The sequence below is a fragment of the Pungitius pungitius genome, chromosome 7 (assembly GCF_949316345.1).
Source record: "Pungitius pungitius chromosome 7, fPunPun2.1, whole genome shotgun sequence".
Lineage (NCBI taxonomy): Eukaryota > Metazoa > Chordata > Actinopteri > Perciformes > Gasterosteidae > Pungitius > Pungitius pungitius.
In genome coordinates, this window is record NC_084906.1 from 17,721,148 (window position 1) to 17,743,238 (window position 22,091).

The window sequence follows — 22,091 nt, forward strand, 5'->3', positions numbered from 1 at the left end:
AATGCTTGAAGCATTCCAACTAATAATATGAAGAAGATGAATAAGGCGGAATAAAGATTAGAAGAACAATACTTGGAATGCTTGAAGCATTCCAACTAATAAAATCCTATTGCCTTTTTTTTCCTCCACGTGACATGTTTTGCTATTGAAATCAATGACATCTGCTTCCTCCCAGCCACGCTCTGCGCCTCTGTGTTGGTGCTTTGCAAACATTGTACCTGTGTTGCCGGCGCGGTCTGCACGGTGCATCAGTCCGTAGTCACACAAGAACTTGGCTCAAACACAATGTGCGAATGCGTGAAGTCTGCGGCAAGAAGAGAAAGAGTCACGAGATTGAACCTGCGGCTATTATTAGATATTCTAATGGGAAGCTGATTGATGATCACCTCGTTGCCGTTCAGAAGGTAGACCCGGGTCAGCCGGGGATGAATAATGCAGAGGAACCCTTGATATTTATTTCAACTTCCATCTTGGCGAGGTCAGGAAGCCATTAGCCATGGAAGATGTACTGCATAATTCAGACTGTCAAAAGTTTCCTACTGTGAAAAAAACGCCCATCACTGTTTAAATGAATAAGACAACAACATGGGGAAGTTCGATAGCATCACGTTTTAAACAGGGTTATCTGAATGTTGAATCAGATATGAATGAATCAGATAATTCAAGCAGACACAGCTTTGCTGTCCGGATGCTCAGATCAGGTGCTGGTCGTCACGGCGACAAATCCGCAGCAGCTAAGGGGTTAGCGCGGCTTGAAGGGATGTGATTGGCTGGTTGCAGCACAGTTGGTCGTTCATACCGTCCTGCACGACCAGACACGGGCTGACAGACTGGCATTTCGTACTCACCTGGGCTTAAAGGACCCGTCGCTGCTCTGCACATCCAGATCTGATGGAGAAAGACAGCAAGGGCGAGGGGGGGGGGGGGGGGGGGGGAGACCAGCAGCAAATCTTACAGCTTAAATGTCACTCGCTCCTTCTTGATTTAACCGGGGACGACGATGGCCTTTATGCCATCTGGAACATATCACACATTACAAAAAAAAAAAGAGAGAATCCTTCCCTTCTTCTGCTGCTTTTCTTCATTCAAACCGTTCTGGTCCAACTGGTTCCTTATTAGATTTAATTTGATTCAAACGGTTTTTGGTTTACAGAGAAGAACCAACATCGAGACGTCCACACGAGTTACATGAACGACATTAGACCTTTTCATTCGTCAGTAAGCAGGTGAACACATGGAGGGTTGATTCACTCCGTGAAGGACGGATCCGATTTAAGCATCAGAAGAAGCAGGAGGTCAAAGCCAAAAGTTTTGTTTTGGTTTCCAATTATATCCTTTAAAAACATGTCTGACATGGATTACATTCCTAAAAACTTCCAGGAAGCCTTCTGGATCCAATTTAGAAAAGAATTGAGGATTAGATACTGGAAAGATTGGTCAAAAGAAAATGACTTGACATGAGATTTTAGGTTTCTTATTGCAAAATGTTCAGTTAGTCAGCGTAAATGTTTGAGGAGTCATGTTGATCACGTGCTAAATATGAACATATATAAACATGAATGAACATATATTCAGACCTGCAACTGATTTAAAGAATCTTCATGTTGAAAAACACCACATTGCAACGAAAGAACCCCCCCCAAAAGAACCATTATGTTGGTTATTAAAAAGTGTAACATTGGTGTTTTTCAATCTTGAATTGAATTGAACCGAGTGACTTCAGCGTTTTCACTCAACACTGGACAACGTTTTAAGCCCCTTGTACACAAAATCATGGCATAAAAAGGGTTGATGTTTGAAATATCAATCATTAAAAGGGGGGGGGGGGAAAGCTGGAAAAACCAGACCATCCCAATTGTGCTCATCCTCTGACTCCACTGCTTTAATCACGTTTTAAAACACGTTCAGTGGAGATTTACAAATTCCTTCTCTTTTAAATCCTTTCCACATCCTCAAATTCCGGGCCGGTGACGGATTCCATTCGTCTAAACACCGGAAACAAAACACCACTTATTGGACGCGTGCGCTAACTGGGTCAAACACCTTTAATAAATCACGTTAACTAAATAGCCGTCACCGGTCATCTTTGAGGATTTAGTTGGTGGCGGATTTGTGTCATTCTCTGTGCACAATGGCTCTTTGCATCTGACTAACGGGAACACGACAGAGGACAAGAGGATCACGCCACCCGCTGTCGCCATGATCCCGGCTTTATACCGCTGTGTGGCGAGGAAGTGGGCACGCACGCAGGCAGGCCGGCAGGCAGGCACTCGTGTGTGTGTCTGTGTGTGTGTGTCTGTGTGCATCCGTGTGGGTTTCTGAGAGGAAGAACAAAGACTCCATCTGGCCTGAGCCACTGAATGTGCCAATATGAAACACTTCTCTCATGCTCAAGTCCCCTTCCCGAAAGCAGCGTGAAGGAGGAGCCTGAGTATTACCACGCGGACCAGAGGAGGCCCACGCGGACCAGTCCTGTGGCGCGTGATGGTCCTCCTCCTCCTCCTCCTCCTCCTCCTCCACAGCTGCGAAACATAAGAGTGCGTGAAGATGTGGGCAGACTTGGGGCGATAAAGCTCCCCAGGATCAGAGGGCTTCATCCAAGGAGCAGCTGGGAAGAACCTGTGGGGGGTGGGGGGGGGGGGGCAAAGGTCACTTTGTGGGAGGATATTTGAAGGATCTAGCCGGGGACTTGGATTGGTGGACACCCCCCCCGTCGCAACACCCCGCTGCCGTTGATCTCCTGCCGTGAGGATCAAGCAGAAGAAATACCAGAGTTCTGACGGCCCCTGTTGTCTTCCTCCTGAAGCAAAGACAAACGCATCCTTTCTATGACGTCTTATAGTTTGTATGTTTAATTAATTGATTAAATATTTGACATTTGAAATACACCGAAAAAGGCATGAGGCTCATTTCAATGTGATTACACGGCACGCAGACTGACGCATAGCCGGAGAGATAAAGATCTACACAACGAGGCCTTCTATCGCCATCATACCCTGGCAGACAGGTGGCAGGATTGGATAGGCAAGGCCCCAAGGCCCCCCCCCCACCATCCAAAGTCCCCTAAACAGCAGCTGCTTCCTCTCCAAACCCCTCGGTGATTGCGCTCCTCTGGCAGGGGGGTGGGAGGCACCCTGCGTGCACACACACACACACACACCTGCTCACAACTGACCCCCAGTCTATTTCCACCACGCCTGCAACTGGTGGGATTATGGTGTCGGGGGTCAGGGGTGATGTAGACTTCGGACTTGGCTAAATCCTGCTGATAAGCAATGATAAATGACACAAGTCCACCAACTCTGTGCAGTGGTGAAATGCTGGAAACTCCGTGGTACAGGGGACCGCTTGAAATATTTTATCTGACCTTTGACCTTCCTCCTGACATGAAAACGTCGCTTTGAAAAGAGTTTCGGGACATGTTTTATAGAAACCATTTACTATCAATGTTTCTTTTTCCCTGTTAAATGGTTAATGACTTTTTTCTATAACGTCATTTGAAATGTTTTGGTTGCTTGTTTGTTCTTTCACTTAAAAACACCCTAAAACTAAAGCAGGCAAATGGAATTTGGCCATTATACTTTTATTTTTTTATACCCCCATGGCATGTCCCAATATCACCTGTGACAACCGTATCCATCTGGTCAACAAAACAGTTCTTAGGCAAAGAGGCCTGCGAGTGCGCATGTTGTGCAGCGCCCCCCCCCCCCCCCCAACACGTGCTCTGGCTCGGTGTCGATCACAGGTGTTCATTCCTGCCAGCGCGTCGGATGGATTAACAGCTGCCGTCACGACGCATCTGACATTGCACACATCGTCATGTGACAGCTGCACACACACATCTGACGATCTATACACACCAGTCATGGTGATTGGGGGGGGGGGGGGAAGTTGGCATTTGTTCCAAACTAAACGCTTTTTTTTTTGGGGGGGGGGGGGGGGGGGGAGATTTATCCTTCAGTCTACTAGAAATTAGCCACGAGGAGAGTCTGACAAAGAAAGAAGGCAGACACGAGGTAAGCGCCACGGTGAGCTATTTGTTTGATTTTTGACACGCCGCACTGCCACTGTCGTTAATATTCATACATCCCTCCCCAGGGAGGCTTATTTGAAAAATGTGACTACAGCAACCTCCCCCCCACCCCCCCACACACACACACACTTGTTTGGAGTCTCATTGGGGAAGTATAGCCAGGCAGCGTCTCCTCCCTCCCCCCCCCAATAGGGAGCGATCCAGCTCGTCTCCTCTCCGTCACGCGGGTAATCAGCCTCTGCTATATCACTTGGCTTCAGTAATGAAAGCAATCCCGGCGCTTTTCACCGCGCCGCAGCTCAAATAATGAGGGCGGCCTCACCCCCTCCTCAGCCACACCTCACCCCACAGTCCTCACCCCCCCCCCCCAAGAGCCTGCTGTCAATGGATGAGAGAGAAAGCAAACGTGCGTGCAGTCAAGTGCGATGTTGCCAAGTCCTTTGTGCCCCTCTGCCTTCGTTCTGGGGGAGTCTAATGAGGGAATATTTTGGAAATGTTTTCTTTTTGGAAACAAACAGAAGAACCAACAAAAAAAAAAGATTTTCCCGCCTCAAATGATTTCTGATGGGAGTTTTTTTGGGTGGAAGAAATACACAGTATTTCAGAAGGAGAAAAAGCGATTCAACATCCAGATAATAAATAATATTCGGAGGAGCACAATTTTGTTTTCCAGACAAAAGTCATCTTCAAAGCTCTCCTGGGGGAGTCCCAGCCCCCCCCAGGTTAGCAAGCGCTGATCTACTAAAGACCTACACGTAGAATCAAAACTGTGCATGCAGATGAGAGGCTTCAACTGCACGCACATTAGAAATCCTGACATTTTACTGCTGTCAGAAACTGGCCAAAATAATAACAACAAATACAACCTAAATCATTTTCTCATTTCCAATGGTCATAAAGTGTTTGGATCTCATCTCCCGTCTAAAATGAGTTTTTTTTTTTTCTGCCACACGATGCTGCAGCCAGACATCAGACGTGGAAACCCGTCCCAGATGGCGAGTGTTTAACTCGAATACGACTCACCAACTAGCATGTAATAACTGGGTAGACTGAAGAATCTGCTCAAATATGCAAAAGCGTGAGAACTCGGGCCGACCGGCACGACGTTGGAGTTTGTCTAAGGGCGCTCGGTGTTTTTCTGCGTCTCTTTGCTTCCGCCTGCAGCTCGGCTTACCAGCTTAACTTTAAGTAAGTGAGGAGACAATGACAGCAGTGATGTTAGTTTTAGTTTTTTTTTTTTTTTTTGCATACCCAGCATTGTCTAACAAACACAACGGAAGCACATGACAAGAGTTCCAGTTCACAAGTACCGATACAGACCAGTGTCTCTGTCGCTCGGGAGGAGCGATCTCAGGTCATGTTGGAGATTGTCGAGCTGCTGTGCGTTGACACGACGGGGTGAAGGTTTACACGCTGTCTTTTGTGGACAAGCAACCAAAATATAACAGCTTTGAAAATACGGTTTTTGAATTCCTCAAAACACGGGACGATTTTATCCATCGTTTCCGTATAAACATGAAGAATGAGGAGTGAGGTGTCACGTTACAACAGCAATACGTTCACCAGTGTCAATGAGGTGTTTTTTTTTTTTTTTTTGTGGTAACAGCAGTAATGCAATCTAAAGCATCAGTACATTCACAACGTGCAGAGATTTCTTCCAGCTCCTGCTAACCTTCTCTGCAGTTCAGTCATTTCAGCTGCGAAAGACCCGTTATGAAAGGCGGGCTTCGTGTCCCATGAAGTCGCTGAGGAAATGAGAAGTTGCAGCAAAGGTTGCCCAAAGTTCAGGTATTGCATTTCATGTGAATCCATTCCCCCCTGGAAGTTAAGAGCCACCCGGTGTGCTGAAAACATCAAAACGTAGTCCAGCTCTCGCCTCCTCCCAAGCCAGTGAGAAAAGAGGAGGGGGGGGGGGGGGGGGGGGATCCCATCCAACATTCAAGCTTCCTGTAGGCGTCCGGTCACCATGGCGGTCCCGCGAGGGGGCGTCAGAGCGTCTGCACCAGCACGGGGAACAGCAGGGACAGATGCTCGGCGCCTCGGATCGGCAGCTTGTGAGTCGTGTAGAAGTGGACGACTTCTGGGATGGTGTCAAAGGGCGGGCTGTTCTGTCCCAGCACGTACCTGCCGTCTTTGTGCTGGGTGACCTTCATGTGCATGAAACCCTGGCAGCTCCTGCGGGCGGACGACAGGAGACGCAAGCGGTTTAGAGAAGGGAGGAGACAAGAGAGAGGGAGAGATGGAATACGGAATGGGGGGCGGGGGGGGGGGGGGGAATGACAAGAAGAGGGATGACATGTAATGTGGGGCACATAAAAAAAAAACTCAGCCTTCCACACATCTGGTCACATGATCGACACAGTGGAAATGACAGCCTGGACTGATGTTCTTTTTCTTTTTCTTTGCTGCAGTTGGAGGACGTCTATCTCACAAGTTAGGAAGGACGGGAGACGACGGCGGGTGCGAGACTTGGCACGTGGCTTAGCCCAAAAGAACCGCTCTGGTTCAGCCGTGACCGGAAACTTCCCCTTTAAGAGCCCACCACCCACTCCGATGTACGTCTAATTATAGAAGCAGAGCGCGAGAGCGGGGCCGAAGTCGGTCACCGTAACTGCCATTGTTCCAGTGAACCAAATTAAATTTTGAAGAGCATTAAAGTCCCCTCCCTTCCGCCCCCCCCCCCCCCCCCCAAAAAAAAAAACCCCTCACTGTGACTGCAAACCGCAGCTTAGGATTTGTCCCACTGGCCTCGAGAGCAGCGAGGGCCAGATGCTTTTTTTTGGCATTCTTTCACCCGGTCCCGTTTGTTTTGGGGACTCTTTGTATCTCATGATACATTACAAAAGCACGAGTGCCGCTTCATTAATATTCATGCCGGGTTTAATTCTGGCGGGCCCCCGCTGCTTCGGTGCTGACTCACTTTTTCAGCTCGGGACGCATCGAACGGCCCGCCGTCGTTCCTCGTTGCGTTGTTACTCTCTGACATTACAGGTTGGGTTCGGCTTTTCCCAGTTGTTTTACATCACTGAGCTGTAGTGATTACACGCGCTGTCCCTGCCGCAGTGCACACTGGCGTTCCAGAGGCAGCGCCAGTGCCTATCTGCCACGATAACATTGCACACGATGTCTGAGGACCAAACAAACAAGCAGCTGGTCTATAATAATAACTGAACCACGGTTGAGGCTTTGTTAGGTGTTCAAAGGGACAATAATAATCATAGGATTTTTTTTTTTTTAATAAAAACACGCTTCCAGGCTGCTCTCTGCACGTACAAAACAAACAAGAGTACTGAAGTACGTATTTCAGTAAATGGCCCTGATGCAAAATACCCGACACAAGATAAGAGTCAAGGGAGAAGAGGTGGATTGTGTCAGGCAGTGGAATGTAATAAAAGGGAAAGTAGGTCGAAGTCTTTAATCTGAGATGTGAGTTATCACTGAATATGAATTTCGGTATTATTGAGGGTTTTTTTTCGTGCTTCTTGTTTACCATGTTTTCTTCCCCAATTTGATTTTGCTAATCATGAGCTTTGTTTAGAACCTGCAGGATCATCAGCGCTCATGTCTCTTGCCACCTCGAAATTATTTTCAGCCTTGCTCTGTTCCTCGATACCAGCAATGAGTTATTATTACTGGGCAGAGTCGACTGTTTGACATTTTGAGCCACGGAGGACATTCCCACATTCTGACCAAGTCATTTCATAAGAAACCACTACTCCTAAACCTCTCGTGCGCCAGCAGTGACCTTCGTGCTGGAGCGAGTGGGCTTGTCAAACCCACTCCACTCATGTATAAATGAGTAATGCGTGAGCTTGTTTATATGTCCGCCCCCCTTCCCCCCCCCTCCCTCCTGAATTCCCTTCGTGTATGGCCCACAGAAGGTAATTCATATTCATTAGTGATTACGGAGAGGATGATGTGTGCACTCAAGTGTGCTCTACCTGCCTGATTACCACTTAGGAGGCCCGCTGGGGGCCTCATTGGAAGGCCACGCAGAGAGGGGCCAAGGATGGGGTGAGGACAGAGGGATGGCGATGCAGGCCGGGACGATGGATTGTGGTAGTAATTACAAGGGAGAGATTTGACCAGATAAGCAGTTTTGCGCCCTGCAAATGAGTGTCGGGAGAGGAATCAGCGCGGCAGTGATCTTGAGTGGGGGTGATGGCGAAAGGAAGGGAGGGAAGAGACAGATGGAGGGGTGTGGAGACTGCGTCATGAGATCGGCAGCTCAGGTGGCTTCATGAACACTGCTCAGTTGCATGGCAGAAAAAAAAAAAGAAGAAAAAAAAAAACTTGGCTAGAACGACACGGAAGGGGCACAGGTGTCAGTCAGTATAGACACGTGTGTGTGTGTGTGTGTGTGTGTGTCTTACCGCAGGGACAGGGAGTAGTCAGAGCGGTTGGTCTGGCTCGTCCTCACCAGGTAGCTACATTCTTTACACAACGTTAGCAGCGACTCTGCCTCCGAACGCGACAGCGACCCGTGGTACCATCTGATGAACACGACACACACACACACACACACACATTTGGTTTAAGATGGAGAAATTGCCGTTAAGCTTGTTTGTACCCTTCTGTCAACTCTGTCATCTGTATAAAACTTTTATTGATTTAACTTAAAAAAAATTGCAAGTCAAGTGAGGGGAAATTATAAGTAGCATGGATGTTTCTAGGGGTAAAAATAGTAGCAGGACACCTGCTGTCAGCACATTCCTAAATGTCCAACAACACGTCTAACATGACACTGAGTCTGCAACCATGCAAAGCATCTCTTTGTAGATTACAGCAGCTAAATGCCCCGCCCCCCCCGCCCCCCCCCCCAAAGCCAATGCTAACATGCAGGTGCTTAGCAACAGGTGTTCACCACGTCCACCAACTTAGCTTAATGTAGCTATGCTAACATCTGCTCACTAAAGCTACGGGTTATGCTGCTACTGGCGAAGTCCATGGTTCACCAAGGCTCCTGCAATCCAAACCGGGAAGTGAAGCTCTTCCCTAGTTTTGGGAATTTCACTAAAAACTACAAATGTCAACATTGTGGTGGCACAATTTAGCAGCGCTAAAGGAAACAAAAAGCTCAAAACAGCCTTTAGGAGATCATCGGGGAGTAATGGGGTGTAATAATCAATCCGCCATCCTCAAGTGCATCTGTGCACTCGTATCTGTGAGCACAACACTGTGTTTGTTGTGTGTGTGTGTGCATGTGTGCTTGAGTGTCATGTGCTTGGATTTCATTAGTAAAACAGCCTTTTATGTGAACATAAACTGCACGCGAATTACACCAGTGATGTCTGAAACATACGAGACCAAATAAAGGCTTCTTCCTAATGTTCTGACTTAATTATTTCTCACCTAAAACCGCTTGCAGCTCTGTGAGCCATCATGGCCGCTGCTACGCCTGAACACACGACTACTTCTATCTAACGCGTACCCGCCCTTAATAGATCAAAGCGGTGGAATCAAGCGCGTTCATTTGGGGAATACACGCCCCGTCCCACTTGAAATATTAAAAAAGAACTTGTATGACCATGTATGATTAACATGTGACGACCAGCGCAGACGCATTCTACAGGGATTCTGTTTGATCCGTTTGCTGGATTGCATTTAAAGAACCGCACGTCCTACAAGCTCTTATTTTCCCGTGATTTGTTGAACTCCATATAGAGGCGCATGCATACATACACCTGCTTCTCCAGAGGCAGAGCCGGGTCCACCCTCTCCCCCACCACGCAGAGGCCCTCCTGCGGCATCCGGAACTTCACCCCCCCTCCCGCCAGCGGGCTGGACCTCGGCCCCGTCGGGCGCAGCCGCTCCGTGGGGGACGAGGAGCGGTCCCACTCCGCGCCGTCGAACTGCGCTGCTGGCAGACAGAGTGGAGGGGGCGGGGGGGGGGGGGGGGGCACAGAGGAAAAAAGTGAGTCACAGTGTTTCACACACGGCGCCGTGATCAGAAGGGATTACTCCTCCGGGTAAACACAGACATCCGGCGCTTGCCGAACCCACGCATGCAGCGGAGAGAGACCTCTCTAGTGGACGGGTCAAAGCAGAGGACAGCGGCGGGTCTGCTGCTGACGGACTGCAGTCGCGATTGCCCTCGTCAGCATGTTGATGAGGCAGGAATTTGGCTTCTTCTCGCCCTCCCCCCCGCCCCCGGGGCAACGCCGCTGATTTTCTTGATGTTGAAGATACTTTTTTTTGTTGTCAACGTTTATTTGTTGTTAAACGTTATTTGTACCGCAGCACCTCCAAGTACAAGTGAACAAGGCAGACATCCTGATTTAGAGGGAGCTCCTCACGCGTGGTTGAAGCAAGCGGGGAATGTGGTAATTTGAGACGAGGAGAACTTTGAACCTCCCAAAAGTATGGAGAACACAACAAAACTCCACATGAGGGATTTGAGGGACAAATGCAACAGGAGGAGGGGGGGGGGGTGTGTCAGATGTAGGACAGCAGCTGGGTCACGAAGGTCAGGGTGGCGCATACGTGTGCGTTGGCCCGGGACAAAGAGGCAGGAGAGGGGGGGGGTGGGGGTGAGGGTTGTGATCAGTGTGGGAGTTCACCTGGCTCTCTGACTGGGGGCTCCTCCTCCAGTTGACCCACAGGGGCCGGCCAAGGTAACTCCGACAAGTCTCTCATTTCTAGTAGGAGGGAGCGGGGAAGCAGAGGGGGGGGAGAGAAGAAAAACAGGGAGCAACAGAGTGAGAAAACAGCAGATGGGCTCGCACAAAGTGTTGATTATTAAAGAAGCCAGGCGGAAATCAGGTGCGAGATTTGAATGTGAGAAGGAGCAAGAAGTGAGACGTGGAAGAGGCTGCATGTGTGATTAGGAGAGAGATGTGTTGGGAAATTAACCACATTTTGTGTCATGAAGAGAAGGAATAATCACTAGCGTCTGTCACTTTGCTGCATCACACATGTGGGGGGAGATTAAAAAAAAAAACACATCTACGTGATTTTATCATACGTGATCAGGCCGAAGAAAGCAAAGCAAATACAAAACGGAGCAGACTGGAGAATCCAGAGGCTGCATTATTTATAGTCATTTGAACAAATCCACTTTAAGAAACTGTCCTGTAGCAGGAGATGCAATGAAAACAAAGCACAACCCACAGCGAAGTGAGACGGAGGAACAGAGGAGCATGGGGGGGGGTTATGCTCCATTCACCGTCTTACCAACAGCAGGAAAGCAGCAGAAGGGTTGAAAAGAAACTGAAAATAGCTCATTATCTACCGTGGCAGGCAACTCTATACTTTAACAGTCATTACTGCAGCCTTACATGTACAAGGACACGCACATTATGCGATTTCCCACACCGCACACAGAGCTCCTCGCAGCGAAATAGGATTACAAAACAAATAAAAGGAAAAGTGGGGTTGACGTCTTAATGAGCCGACAAATCCGAAAGACCCCCCAGGCCGGCGACATCAAAGGCCATTTGAATGGGCGTTCGGAGAGAGAGACCCGAGCTGTACATACATGCCCCTCTCCCTCCCTGGTTAATTATTGAGCAGGCAGACACACTCCGCCACTTTCTCTGGCTCTCCGTGAATTATTGATGCGTGGCGCAGTACAATGGCCCCATCTGGGGCAGCCCGCACCTCAGCTGAAGCCAGGATTAAAGTGTGGCCTGGCACCCTTCAACAGGACACACACACACACACACACACACACACACACACCAGCTCTGCTGCCTGTCCGCTCGCCACCACATCACATGTTTCGCCTGTAATATTCAAGCAGACCTAAAAGTCGACCGTGGTAAAGAGAAAAAAGGTGTGAATGAGAAGCACGCAATGGACGCAAGTGCAGGGTAACAAGAAATGAGAGAGACCGACAGACAGGACAAACAGAGAAGACAATGTATTACCAATCAGAAATGTGCTCAGCCAGTTAAAAGTAATGTTTCACAGAATTCCATCAAGATATCCTTTTCTACGGTTTCCCCTCTTGGGGAATCCCCCCTTTAGTTTTCTTGAATAAAAAGTACCCAGAAAGCAGTTTATTTCTTAAGTTTCTGGCATCAATTTCCTTTAACTCAAATGATCTCAGGGCATATCTCCTTACAGTCTGCAAATAGACCGAAGTAAAACAATTTTTTTTAAAAACAACATGCTGCCACTGTAGAGGTGGGTCTTGATATGTGTGATCACCTAGATTCACGGTAACCCACGGTAACCCCTCCTAAACCTGCAGGCTATGCCATGCTGACTGGGGTAGTTGGCCACTCTCTCCCCTGCAAAGGGACACGTATACAAACTCCTCCCTCTGATAACAAAAGGCTGAATGCAAAGCTAACACACAAGTACACAAACAATCAAGCCCTGTCACTCTTTCACTAGACGGGAACATCTGGCTTCCATTCACTTCCAGAGGGAACCTGTGGAGCTCTCATAAACAGGGGGCACAATGAGAAGCACTAATGGGTTTTTTTGACAAAAAGGCACCATCTCATCATTGCTCACAGACGATGTTCATTTGTGCTTTAAATCATCATACTCATTATATAGTGTTTTCCCCACTAGTCCACATTCCAATTTTAACCCAGCCGACAGGAATTCACTAACCTTTGGTCCGCCAAAATTGGTGTGCTGGTGCCTCTACTGCCTGCTAGCAATTACCCAAAACTATTTGAGGGGGGGGGGGGGGGATGGAATAACCATGACCTTCCAGGTCACATCGCCTCGAGTGACAGATAACTGACTTTTCAAGCACACCAGCTGCTTTTCGGAGTCCTCGTCATAAAAAAAATAGAGGAGCAGACAGAGACAATACGGTGGCTTCATTAGGTCCATTAATGAAGACATCTGTTTTTCCAAACAGCCCCGGCGACACATCTTTTCGCCGCACACAAAGACCTTCTGCTCGGCAAAACGGTCCCCAGACAGACAATTAACGCCTCGTGCCAGTAAAGGAGAAAAATGCAAATCCACGCCGGTTTCCTTTGAGCGATATGCATCCACGCCGTTTAGATTTGAGCTTAAAGCATCCCTCATGTCTTGACATTCTCGTATGCTTCCAGGTTCTCATTTTAGCCATTTCTCTGTCCTCTGTCACCCTGTCACCCGCTTACCTTCCATCAAGTGGGGCATTACCTCTCCTTCGATATTCCCTCGGTCCTCTCGCCCCACTCTACTTCCATCCCCTCTCTCATATCGGGTGGCGGGAGGGAATCAAGAGGGGCTTTGCCTTTTCATTAATGTCAGTGAAGGTTCACAATGAACGAGAAAGAACTGCAACTACGGGGGAGAAGGAAGGAGGCAGGTGAGAGGAAATGAGACGAGGAGAAAAACAGTGAAGGGAGAGAGAGAGAAAGTGATAAGAGTCCTTCCGCTGTAACGGTAAATTGATGGAGAGGCTGTTCAGATTCCCCCAGGGCCTGTTTCTAGCAGCAAAGAGCAGCATCCCACCGAAAATAGAAATCATGTTCATCTGCATGCTCACAGACACACAAAAATACACTTTCAGACCCCAACGGGAACACACACACACACGCACACACACATGCAGAATAGCCCAGAAAACCTTGTTCTGCCCAGAGCCCATTTATCTCCAAAACAGGACACAACACATACAGAAGCACACCATCAGTCAAGGTGTCACTGCAAGATTAGCTAAACCAACCTTCCGCGTCACTCGAGAGGACATCAACAACCTCGTGAGGATCAGCATGACGGACGACCCGACGGGGTCAAAGCTCGCAGACAGCTGCATTTTCCTTAGAAAGCCAAATTCCTGTGACAAGTTCGGGGTCAACCTTTACAGGAGAGCAATAGAAAGCGTACCGCCTGAAAACGTTAGAACCGGACACCTGGACCGGAGGGCTCCACCCCGAGTGATCAGAACGCCATCGATACCCATCTACTGAGCATCAGTGGTATTGACGAGAAGAGGAGTCCAAGAAGAGTTTCCTCCAAACGGCGGTTTGTTTGGAATAAATCAATTACAATGAATAGAAATCGAACAAATTGCCACAGAGTTGACTATAGAGTCCCCGGGGTAGCTGCTTTAAATTGGTTCTGTTCTGCAAACGGTTTGTTTGAACCAATTGAAAGAAGGAAAACGCAAGCCCCTCGCTTTTATGACACACACACACACACACATTCACACACATTCACACGGGGAAGCTTCCCTGCACAGCCACTGTGTTTTGCTGTTGCCTAATGAGCAGCTGCAGTGGAACAAGTGGAGGATAAGTGCTTTTCTCAATGGCATCACTAGAGTAAATTCTGGGGATGGAAATTGTTATTCGTCCGTCCGTCCGTCCCCATCCAGCTTTCCTGCTGATTTTGAGACCCTCCAATTACACTCACACTCCCCAAATCATCTGCAAACGGCTTCATGCACCTTTCCTGGACTCCAAAAAACTTGCATTCATGAAATACCGTAAAACACACATTCATCGGTTAGTTGATTTACTGGATTGTGCCTTTAATTGGCTCACTGATTGGCGCCGAATGGTTGCAGAGCCAGTCTCCCTCTGCCAGACTGACTATTGACTTCCAAGAATTAACGACTGCTGTAATTTGAGTGGGATGGTGCAAACTGGTGACAGCTTTCCAACGTCGCAATTAAAACCCACCGAACGCGGAGGAGCCCGTCAGTCCGACCCCTCGGGCCCTGCTCGCTTCACACAGCAGGGCCTTGGAAAATGCTTTGGGAGGAAAGCTTATTTCTGATACTGTTTGAAAAATAGCCAGAGAATGCAATACTCACCCAGGCGATTGCATTTGGGCGTGGATAAGCTGCGAAAATCAGAATCACTCAGATGCTGTTCAGAAGCACTAGCGTGGATGCGTGGACACCCCCCCCCCCCCACGGTCCCCCTCCCTCCCTCATCATTTGCGCCAACCTGCACAAAACCTCTTCTCACCCATGAATTAGGGGGGCATGATAATCAGAGCAGGAAAATCGAGTTGAGAATCCACATGTGTGTGTGTGTGTGTGTGTGTGTGTGATGATGAGGGGCTGCGGGCGGAATGCAAGCCCCCCCCCCCCCGCCCCCACCCTCCCGCAATCCCCTTCCTGCCCCCTGTAGCGGGTTATCTGAGTGAGTGTGTCACATCCACAGGGAGGGGAGAGACTATGGGGACAGCCCTGTCACCGTTGCTGCGTTGGCATATATATGTGTGAGAGATGTGTTAGCGGATGACGGATTGCACCCTGCCACAGCGGCCCTGACTACCCCCCCCCAAAAAAACACACCGTAACCTTGGACGTCTCTTTCCATTCGTCCCCAGCTGGCTTTCTCTCTGCGGCCGCCACTTTCTCTTTGTCCATCGCTCTCATACCTCCTCCTCATCTCTCTCTGTCTCTCTCTTCCTGCTCCATCCTCAACAACCCCCCCCCACCCCCCTCCCTCCCTCTCTCTGTCTCTCTCCATGTGGGCCGTGCCTAGCAACGCTGAGTGGGTCCGGGAATATGGATTAAATGTGAGAATGGAAAATGCCGTGTGCGTCGGTCTGCTCGGACGGGAGCGAACGGAGTCACAGCGAGCGACCCTTCCCTCCGCCGCCAGCATCGTGGCACAAAGGGGAAAAGCTGGAGGGGTGTAAAGCAAACAGATGAAGCAGGAATGAGCTCTAAGTAGGCGAGGGGTGATGTTGCCTTTTAAATGAACTGTCGTGCCGCCCCCCCCCCCCCCCTCCCCCCTTTGGATTCACCTGAGCTCTCAAATATGTTACGGAGCCTCTCTGCTGCTCCTCGACTTAACGCGATTAGACCCAGAACACAGTGTTAATGTCTTTGTGTGTGTGTGTGTGTGTGTGTGCACACTCAGACAATGGTGCGCCGACCATGACTCTCTTATTAGCACTGGATCAGTCATGCACTTGCAGGCATGTAATTAACCGAGAGAGGGAGCGGGGGGGGGGCGGGTTGATTTATTATCCCGTCACCTTGACCTTGCTGACTTGGAGACACGGCTCAATTAAGCCGAATTGGCCTTTGATGCCTCGCACTGATCCACTCCTAAATGACCCATGAGTTCAGAGTTTTACTTCACTCTCTCACGGAAGGTGATGGGCATGAGACATGTGACATGACAGTGCCACCGCGCCAATTATTTTAGGAATACCTCCGGATTATGAAAGTAAAGGATTCGTTCCTCTGCCAAGCTTCTCTTAATGAGGTCTATGGTATCTTTCTGACGCGTACTCATACGCAGGCACTCTGACGATCCTAATGATCATCTCAGAGGTTGTTGGGGGGGGATTGTGGTTCGTCATATGCGAGAGAAAAATAAATCGGTGGTCAGCAAAAGTTTAAATGCAAAAGAAAGAAACAGACATATGTGTCATTTGAGTTGAGACAGTGAAGGTCACAGCACTCGGTTTTCTGCAACAACAAAAAAACAGTCCCGAGGTGTAGTGATGGGTTGCGAGGAGGGGGGGGGGGACTCTACATTAAAAGGTCAGGACAGTTAGATGACTATTTCACGATGTAGTGAAAGCAGCATGGCTCTCTGTGTGCTTTGACCTTTAAAACAGCCCTTTTCAAGCCTGGTCTAGAACACATTTTCACAAATTCTACAGAACGATTCCTTTTTTTTTTGTAAAGCACATTTTGTAAAATATGTCTTGACAGCCAGAAACCTGTCTTGTCAGTATTAGGGATTCAATGTTTGGTTAATACACGCTTACAACATCATGGATGATTGCCCATTTGGGGGCATTAAACCGGGTGTTCAGTCAAAAATGCAAACTGTTTTGCCATCCCAGATATTACAACCCCAATCTTTGCTTAACGCTTTTATTCTGGGACGCACTGAATATTGATTTTAATATGCAAGGAAGCCTGATTCAGAAGCTCCATGGTCTAAACCTTGCCTGAAATGTATTCATGAATTGATTTCCTGTATAATTTCTACGGCTGATGCGTTCTCCAGTTTGAAAATCCCAAGTAGAGACCGATGACTCTCCACATGGTGGAATGCTCCATCAATCAGGTGCTTTTCATTGAATTATCAATGAGCTACATTTAGGTGGTTTCGGCTCCACCACGATATGTATTGAATATTCTCATGATCTTTTTTTTTTTTAAACAGTTACCTGCAAAAGCTTTGGAGATGTGATCCTTTTTCCACTCCCAGGGTTGGTCGTACTCATCGGCCGGCCTCTCGTCGTCTCGCGGCAGCCTGCTGCTCTCCTCCTGGGGTTCTCCGTACAGAGGAACCAGGCGCTGTCCCCGCGCATCTTCATAGGGGGTATCGTAGAGCTGCAGCCCGCCCCGCGAACGTCCTCCTCCTCCTCCTGGACCGCGTTGCAGCTCTGTAGATGCATATGCAAAATGAGACAAGTCCGAACCACAAGACGTGTGGTCATGGATGAAATAAATAACCGGTCAGCAAGAAACAAGAGGCAACCAGTAGCGGGCGTTCTGGCTAAACGTTAAAGGTGGCACTATTTACTGAAACGAAAACAAGCCTGTTGAGATCTGCCATGACTAGAATCACAGAGGAGGGAAAAATGATGTTTGCACAGCTTTCCGAGGGGCTCAGGATCTCATATAGAGGGGCTTAATAAGGCCTTGGGCAAGATGCTGAGTTGCAACACGTTAGACAAACTCCCCCCCTCCCCCCCCCCCTCCCCCCTCCCTTCACTCGTCCACCCCGAATCCCAGCGGCAATCTAGCACGGCTCACGACGGCATCCATGCTGGCTGATTAACATTTTCATCACTTTCTCAGTGGGTTCCAAACAAGAATTGTTTTCCCAGCGACTCTTTTGTGAAGTCAGAAACGGCCACGAGATAAAAGGATTTCAGATTATCGACGCACAAAAGGTGGAAATCTGATTACAAAGGAGCCTCTAAGCTGCAGCAGCGGCAATCAGCGATGGGGCTTTGATAAGTTGACCTCAAAAATGTACCCTTTGAAAAAAATAAAATACAGGTGGTACAGAAGTGGAGGAAATTGGGGGGAAAAAAGGAGTAAGCATCTTTTGTGCACACAGCCGCCAGCCGTTTAAAAAAGAGGGGAAATTAACGCGGGAAGGGAAGGGGATTAAATAGAAGGCTGGGGAAAACTTTAACCTTCACACGACAAGACACCGCTACTGGGCGGCCTTGTAGTCGCCATGGCGACCAAATGGAGGGCTTGGGGGGAGGGGGGGGGGGGGGAAGGCCCCCGAGGTTGTGAAGAAGAGAGTAGAGGGGCAACGGAGAGAGAGAAGAGGTGCGAGGCGAGGGAGGAGGAGGAGGAGGAGGAGGAGGAGGTGGTGAGAGGAGTAAATGGGAAACAAGGGGGCTGGGGGGGTGGGGGGGTGACGAGAGAAGAGGACAAGGGAGGGGGGTGAGGGAGGGGGAAGGTCTGCCGGGCGTTTGACGTTAAGTCACTGAGACAGAAGAAGCACGCGGCGTTCTACCTGGCGCTGGGAACCCGCGGCGAGGAGAGGCAGAGGATGAGAAAATACCGCAGCAAATACATGGGGAAACGTGATGGAGGAAAACACAACAAGGGAGGAGGGGGGAGGGATGGGGGGGGGGGGCAGCATGGGGGAGAATAGGGTGAAATAGATGGAAGACTGAGGGGAATGACGACAGGGAGGGGTTTAGGCGCACAGATGAATGTCAGAGCTGGAAACAGATCTCAGGCTTGTGAACCAAACCAGAACCACAGAGGAGATTTTCTCCCACTCCCCCCCTAAATGTACAGTGAAAAAAAGCAGGCAGGTGTCTTTTGAGGACCGTCTTTGTGAGGAATAATTACTGCTGGGAGCTCCGCTGTGTTCTTTGATGAGCGGCAGCAGGCGGAGAGAGACAAAAGCAGACAGACAGGCAGCCATCTCCGGAGTGACGGCCTCAATTCAAAGTCAATGAAGGCGCCGAGACAACGCTTTGCGGCAGAATCTAATCTGTCCAGCTGCAACGAGGGGAGATTTTTATCAAGCTTTCTCGATTAGGAAACCGGGGGGAGAGGGGGGGGGAGAGGGGGGGGAGGCTCCATTCACCTCAAGCCCAATACAACGGACTTCATTGGATCACCAAAAAGCCAACGGAAGTGACAGGGGACAGAGGACCGGACACAGTTGTTGCTTCAGGACAGATTAGCGGGAAAGCCAGACTCCCCCCCCCCAGGGGCGGAGAGAGCCCTCCAGATGAAGTGAGATGGAGGAAAGGGGGGAGGGAAGGGGAAGGGGAGGGGTCTTTTACACTAAATTGCGGAGACAGAGCAGGGGGAGCGCGAGGGAAAAGGGCAGACAGAGATGTTATGGAAGGGGACAAATGGAAAACGATAGATGCGAGCTAGATGATGGGGGAGCAAAAACCGCGAGGTAGGAGGGAGACTGGATCCTGGACACCTCAGAGAAAAGAAGAAAAGGGGGATATTGCATGAGGCTGAGAGCTTGTGACTGGCTGAAAGCAGCGTGGAGCGGACGGGTCAAACTAATGCGGGACTCACTACCAACAAAAATGAGTCAATAAACTGCATTTATACATTATTCTGCAAATGCTGAAAATACGTCAATGTAAAAGAAAAATGTGTGTGTGTGGGGGGGGGGGTAATAGAAACCTCAATGTGGGTCATCTAAAAAAGCCGATGAACAATGACATACAATATGTTGTATCCACGCCTCTGCTCTTATGACTGGTTACCAGTGGCTGTTTAAAACATGTAGCATGCTGTGAATGGATCGGGTCCAGTCTACATCCAGGACATGATGACAAACCTTACATCCCAACCCGCACATCTGCATCCGCCAAGCTGCTTGTTCCTCCCTCACAGAGAGCAAAACACTCGGCAAGATCACCACTCTTTGCTGTCCTGGCACCTGAATGGTGGAAGGAGCTCTCTGATGACATCAGGACCGCAGAGAGCCTTCACCTCTTCAGACTACACCTCGACTAAATACACTGACAAATTGTACCACTTAAATTGTACTTATAATGGCTCTTATCTAGAACAAGTTGTAAATCGGCTTATTTAAAGAAATAGCAATTTCTAGTTTCTTGTTCTTCTGAGTTTGTATCTCGATGGTTGAAATGCACCCGGAAGTCGATCTGGATCAAAGTGTCAGCTAAATGTCATGTAATAATGTTGCGACTGAACTGCAACATAATAGCAGACTGATTGCTTGATCAGATAAGAATTCTTCATTTATACCTTCAGGATGGTCACTTATTCTCATATTATGACGAATGACTTAATTACCTATTGGATGGGTTTACTGCGCTTTAACAAGATAATACCTAGCAGAGACAACGACGATACAAAAAGGAAGAAGCAAAGGTAACGGAAGTTGTACCACATTGCCTCCAAGATAACGATGTTAAGACACCGGCTGATGTGTCCACTGACCTGTTATGACCCTCTGGGCCTCGTACGGCTCCATGTAGCCGTTGTTCTCGTGCGGAACAGGTCTGAGATCTGGTTCGGACCTGTGGCCCACGCGGGCGTCGAATGGGTCGGAATAATCCGTGTCGCCGGCCAACGGAGCGGACGGCACCACCTAGAAAGACACAAGAGACACACTTGGGCCATGGGGACTGGTCCTCGCCGTGGGGAGGGAACGCAGAGAGCGAAGAGCGAGGCCGGTTGCACAGGAGACAAACAGTGATCAGCTGGCACACCGACAGCTACACAGGCAGCCATATGGTTACACACACACACACACACACACACACACACACACGTTTTGGCAATCGCATCTCTTCCCACCGCTTTCCGTCTGACAAAAGGAGAAAGGCAGTCGCTCCCTTAATTCCTCGTGCACACGCCCTCACAAAATTACATTTGAATCCCACGTTGATCCTGTAACAGGTTACCCATCGACGCACAGGAATCTGCAATGTAAATTGGAGTGCGGTTGTTTCCACAGACCCTGGGAAATTAATGAGAGCAGGATGAGAGCAGGGCAACAGGGGTGTTGGGGGGTGAGGTGCTATCGACTTGAGTTAAGACCATTACTTCAATCCACTTCAGGACTTTGGCACTTGTAGCATTTTTCCACGAGGTGAGTTCATGGATCTGAATGGATTTGACTGCAGCTACGATAAACCCTCAAACACTCGACCCCCCCGAGCATGCGGGAGGGGAGACCTTTACTCCGACTCGGCCTGGACATCGGCCTTCGTCCTCCTCCTCCGTAGTCCTCACAGAACGTTCTCCCACAGCACATAGCCGGAAGAGCACTGCAGTCCATGATGACAAGAGCAACCCCCCTCCGCCAGCCCCCGACACAGCATAAAATCATACCTCCCTGTGGCCCCTTTGCCCCTCACATGTGTTCACGTGGGGGGGGGGCTTCTTGCTCAGCTTGCAAAACCAAACCCGGTTCATTATTTATGAAGGGACATAAACTCAAGGGACTGTGACCCTCTCCCCCGACTCAACGGACCGCTCGAGCCGCCAATGATTCTTCTTCCTTCCGTCCTTGGTAGCGATATATTTATGTGGCCCGTGGGCAGTAATGTGATTTATGTAAACAATGCATGTGTGAGACACACATTACTGGTCACTTGCTTATGGAGTCTGATCAATAAAACTGTCACAGTGATGAAAATGGGATGAGATGGGAGAGGGTTTTTTTTTTTTTTCATCACTTACTTGCCTTCCATTCATTAATCGCTCATGAAAAAGCAGATAATGAAAATCCCTGAAAACACCTACGCGCACATGCAGAGAATAGGAGGCTCTTACGGGCTCCTGCTGGTCCTCTAAAGAGACGGTGCTGAGGAGGATCTTGGTCCGCCCCAGCTCCTGGGAGTCCACTTTGATCAGTCTGTGTTTGGGAGACTTCCCGTCCACGCTGGACGACTTAATGGGGGAGCCGTACACGGGTGTGGCGGGCTCGGAGGTCCCGGACTCGCCCCTGGACCGGCTTTCCGAGTCCTCGTAGGGATCCTCGAAGTCCAGGTCCCTCTGCAGGCGGTAGGCCTTGAGGATCTCGCTCTCCGTGTAGTCGGGTGTGGGCGGCTGCGGGGGCACCTTCCTGCTGCCGAAGCTCAGGTAGTCCTTCAGCCACTTGGCCATCGCAGCCTCCGCTTCCAGGTGAGCTGCTGCTGCTGCGGCTCGGGGGAGAGAGAGAGAGGGGGGGGGGGGGGGTGAGGCTGCGAGGGGACA

The 22,091-nt window shown here is 49.4% G+C and overlaps 1 protein-coding gene across 7 annotated transcripts; it reads right to left on the reverse strand.

The window, feature by feature from the left end:
* Positions 1 to 4,251: 4,251 nt before the first annotated feature.
* shdb (Src homology 2 domain containing transforming protein D, b) lies at positions 4,252 to 22,067 on the reverse strand. Of its 7 annotated transcripts, none has more exons than XM_037470229.2 (7): positions 21,669 to 22,067; positions 20,328 to 20,478; positions 17,081 to 17,299; positions 10,594 to 10,671; positions 9,716 to 9,890; positions 8,407 to 8,526; positions 4,252 to 6,208 (listed from the first exon to the last, which is right to left on the reverse strand). In XM_037470229.2, exons 1-7 carry the CDS (start codon positions 21,999 to 22,001, stop codon positions 6,022 to 6,024), a joined length of 1,263 nt encoding a protein of 420 aa, XP_037326126.2. In that variant the 5' UTR covers positions 22,002 to 22,067; the 3' UTR covers positions 4,252 to 6,021. The 7 variants fall into 7 exon arrangements, with proteins under 7 accessions (XP_037326126.2, XP_037326125.2, XP_037326124.2 ...); XM_037470228.2 differs by having other exon boundaries at positions 9,716 to 9,893; XM_037470227.2 differs by having other exon boundaries at positions 21,639 to 22,067.
* Between the last annotated feature and the right edge of the window lie 24 nt (positions 22,068 to 22,091).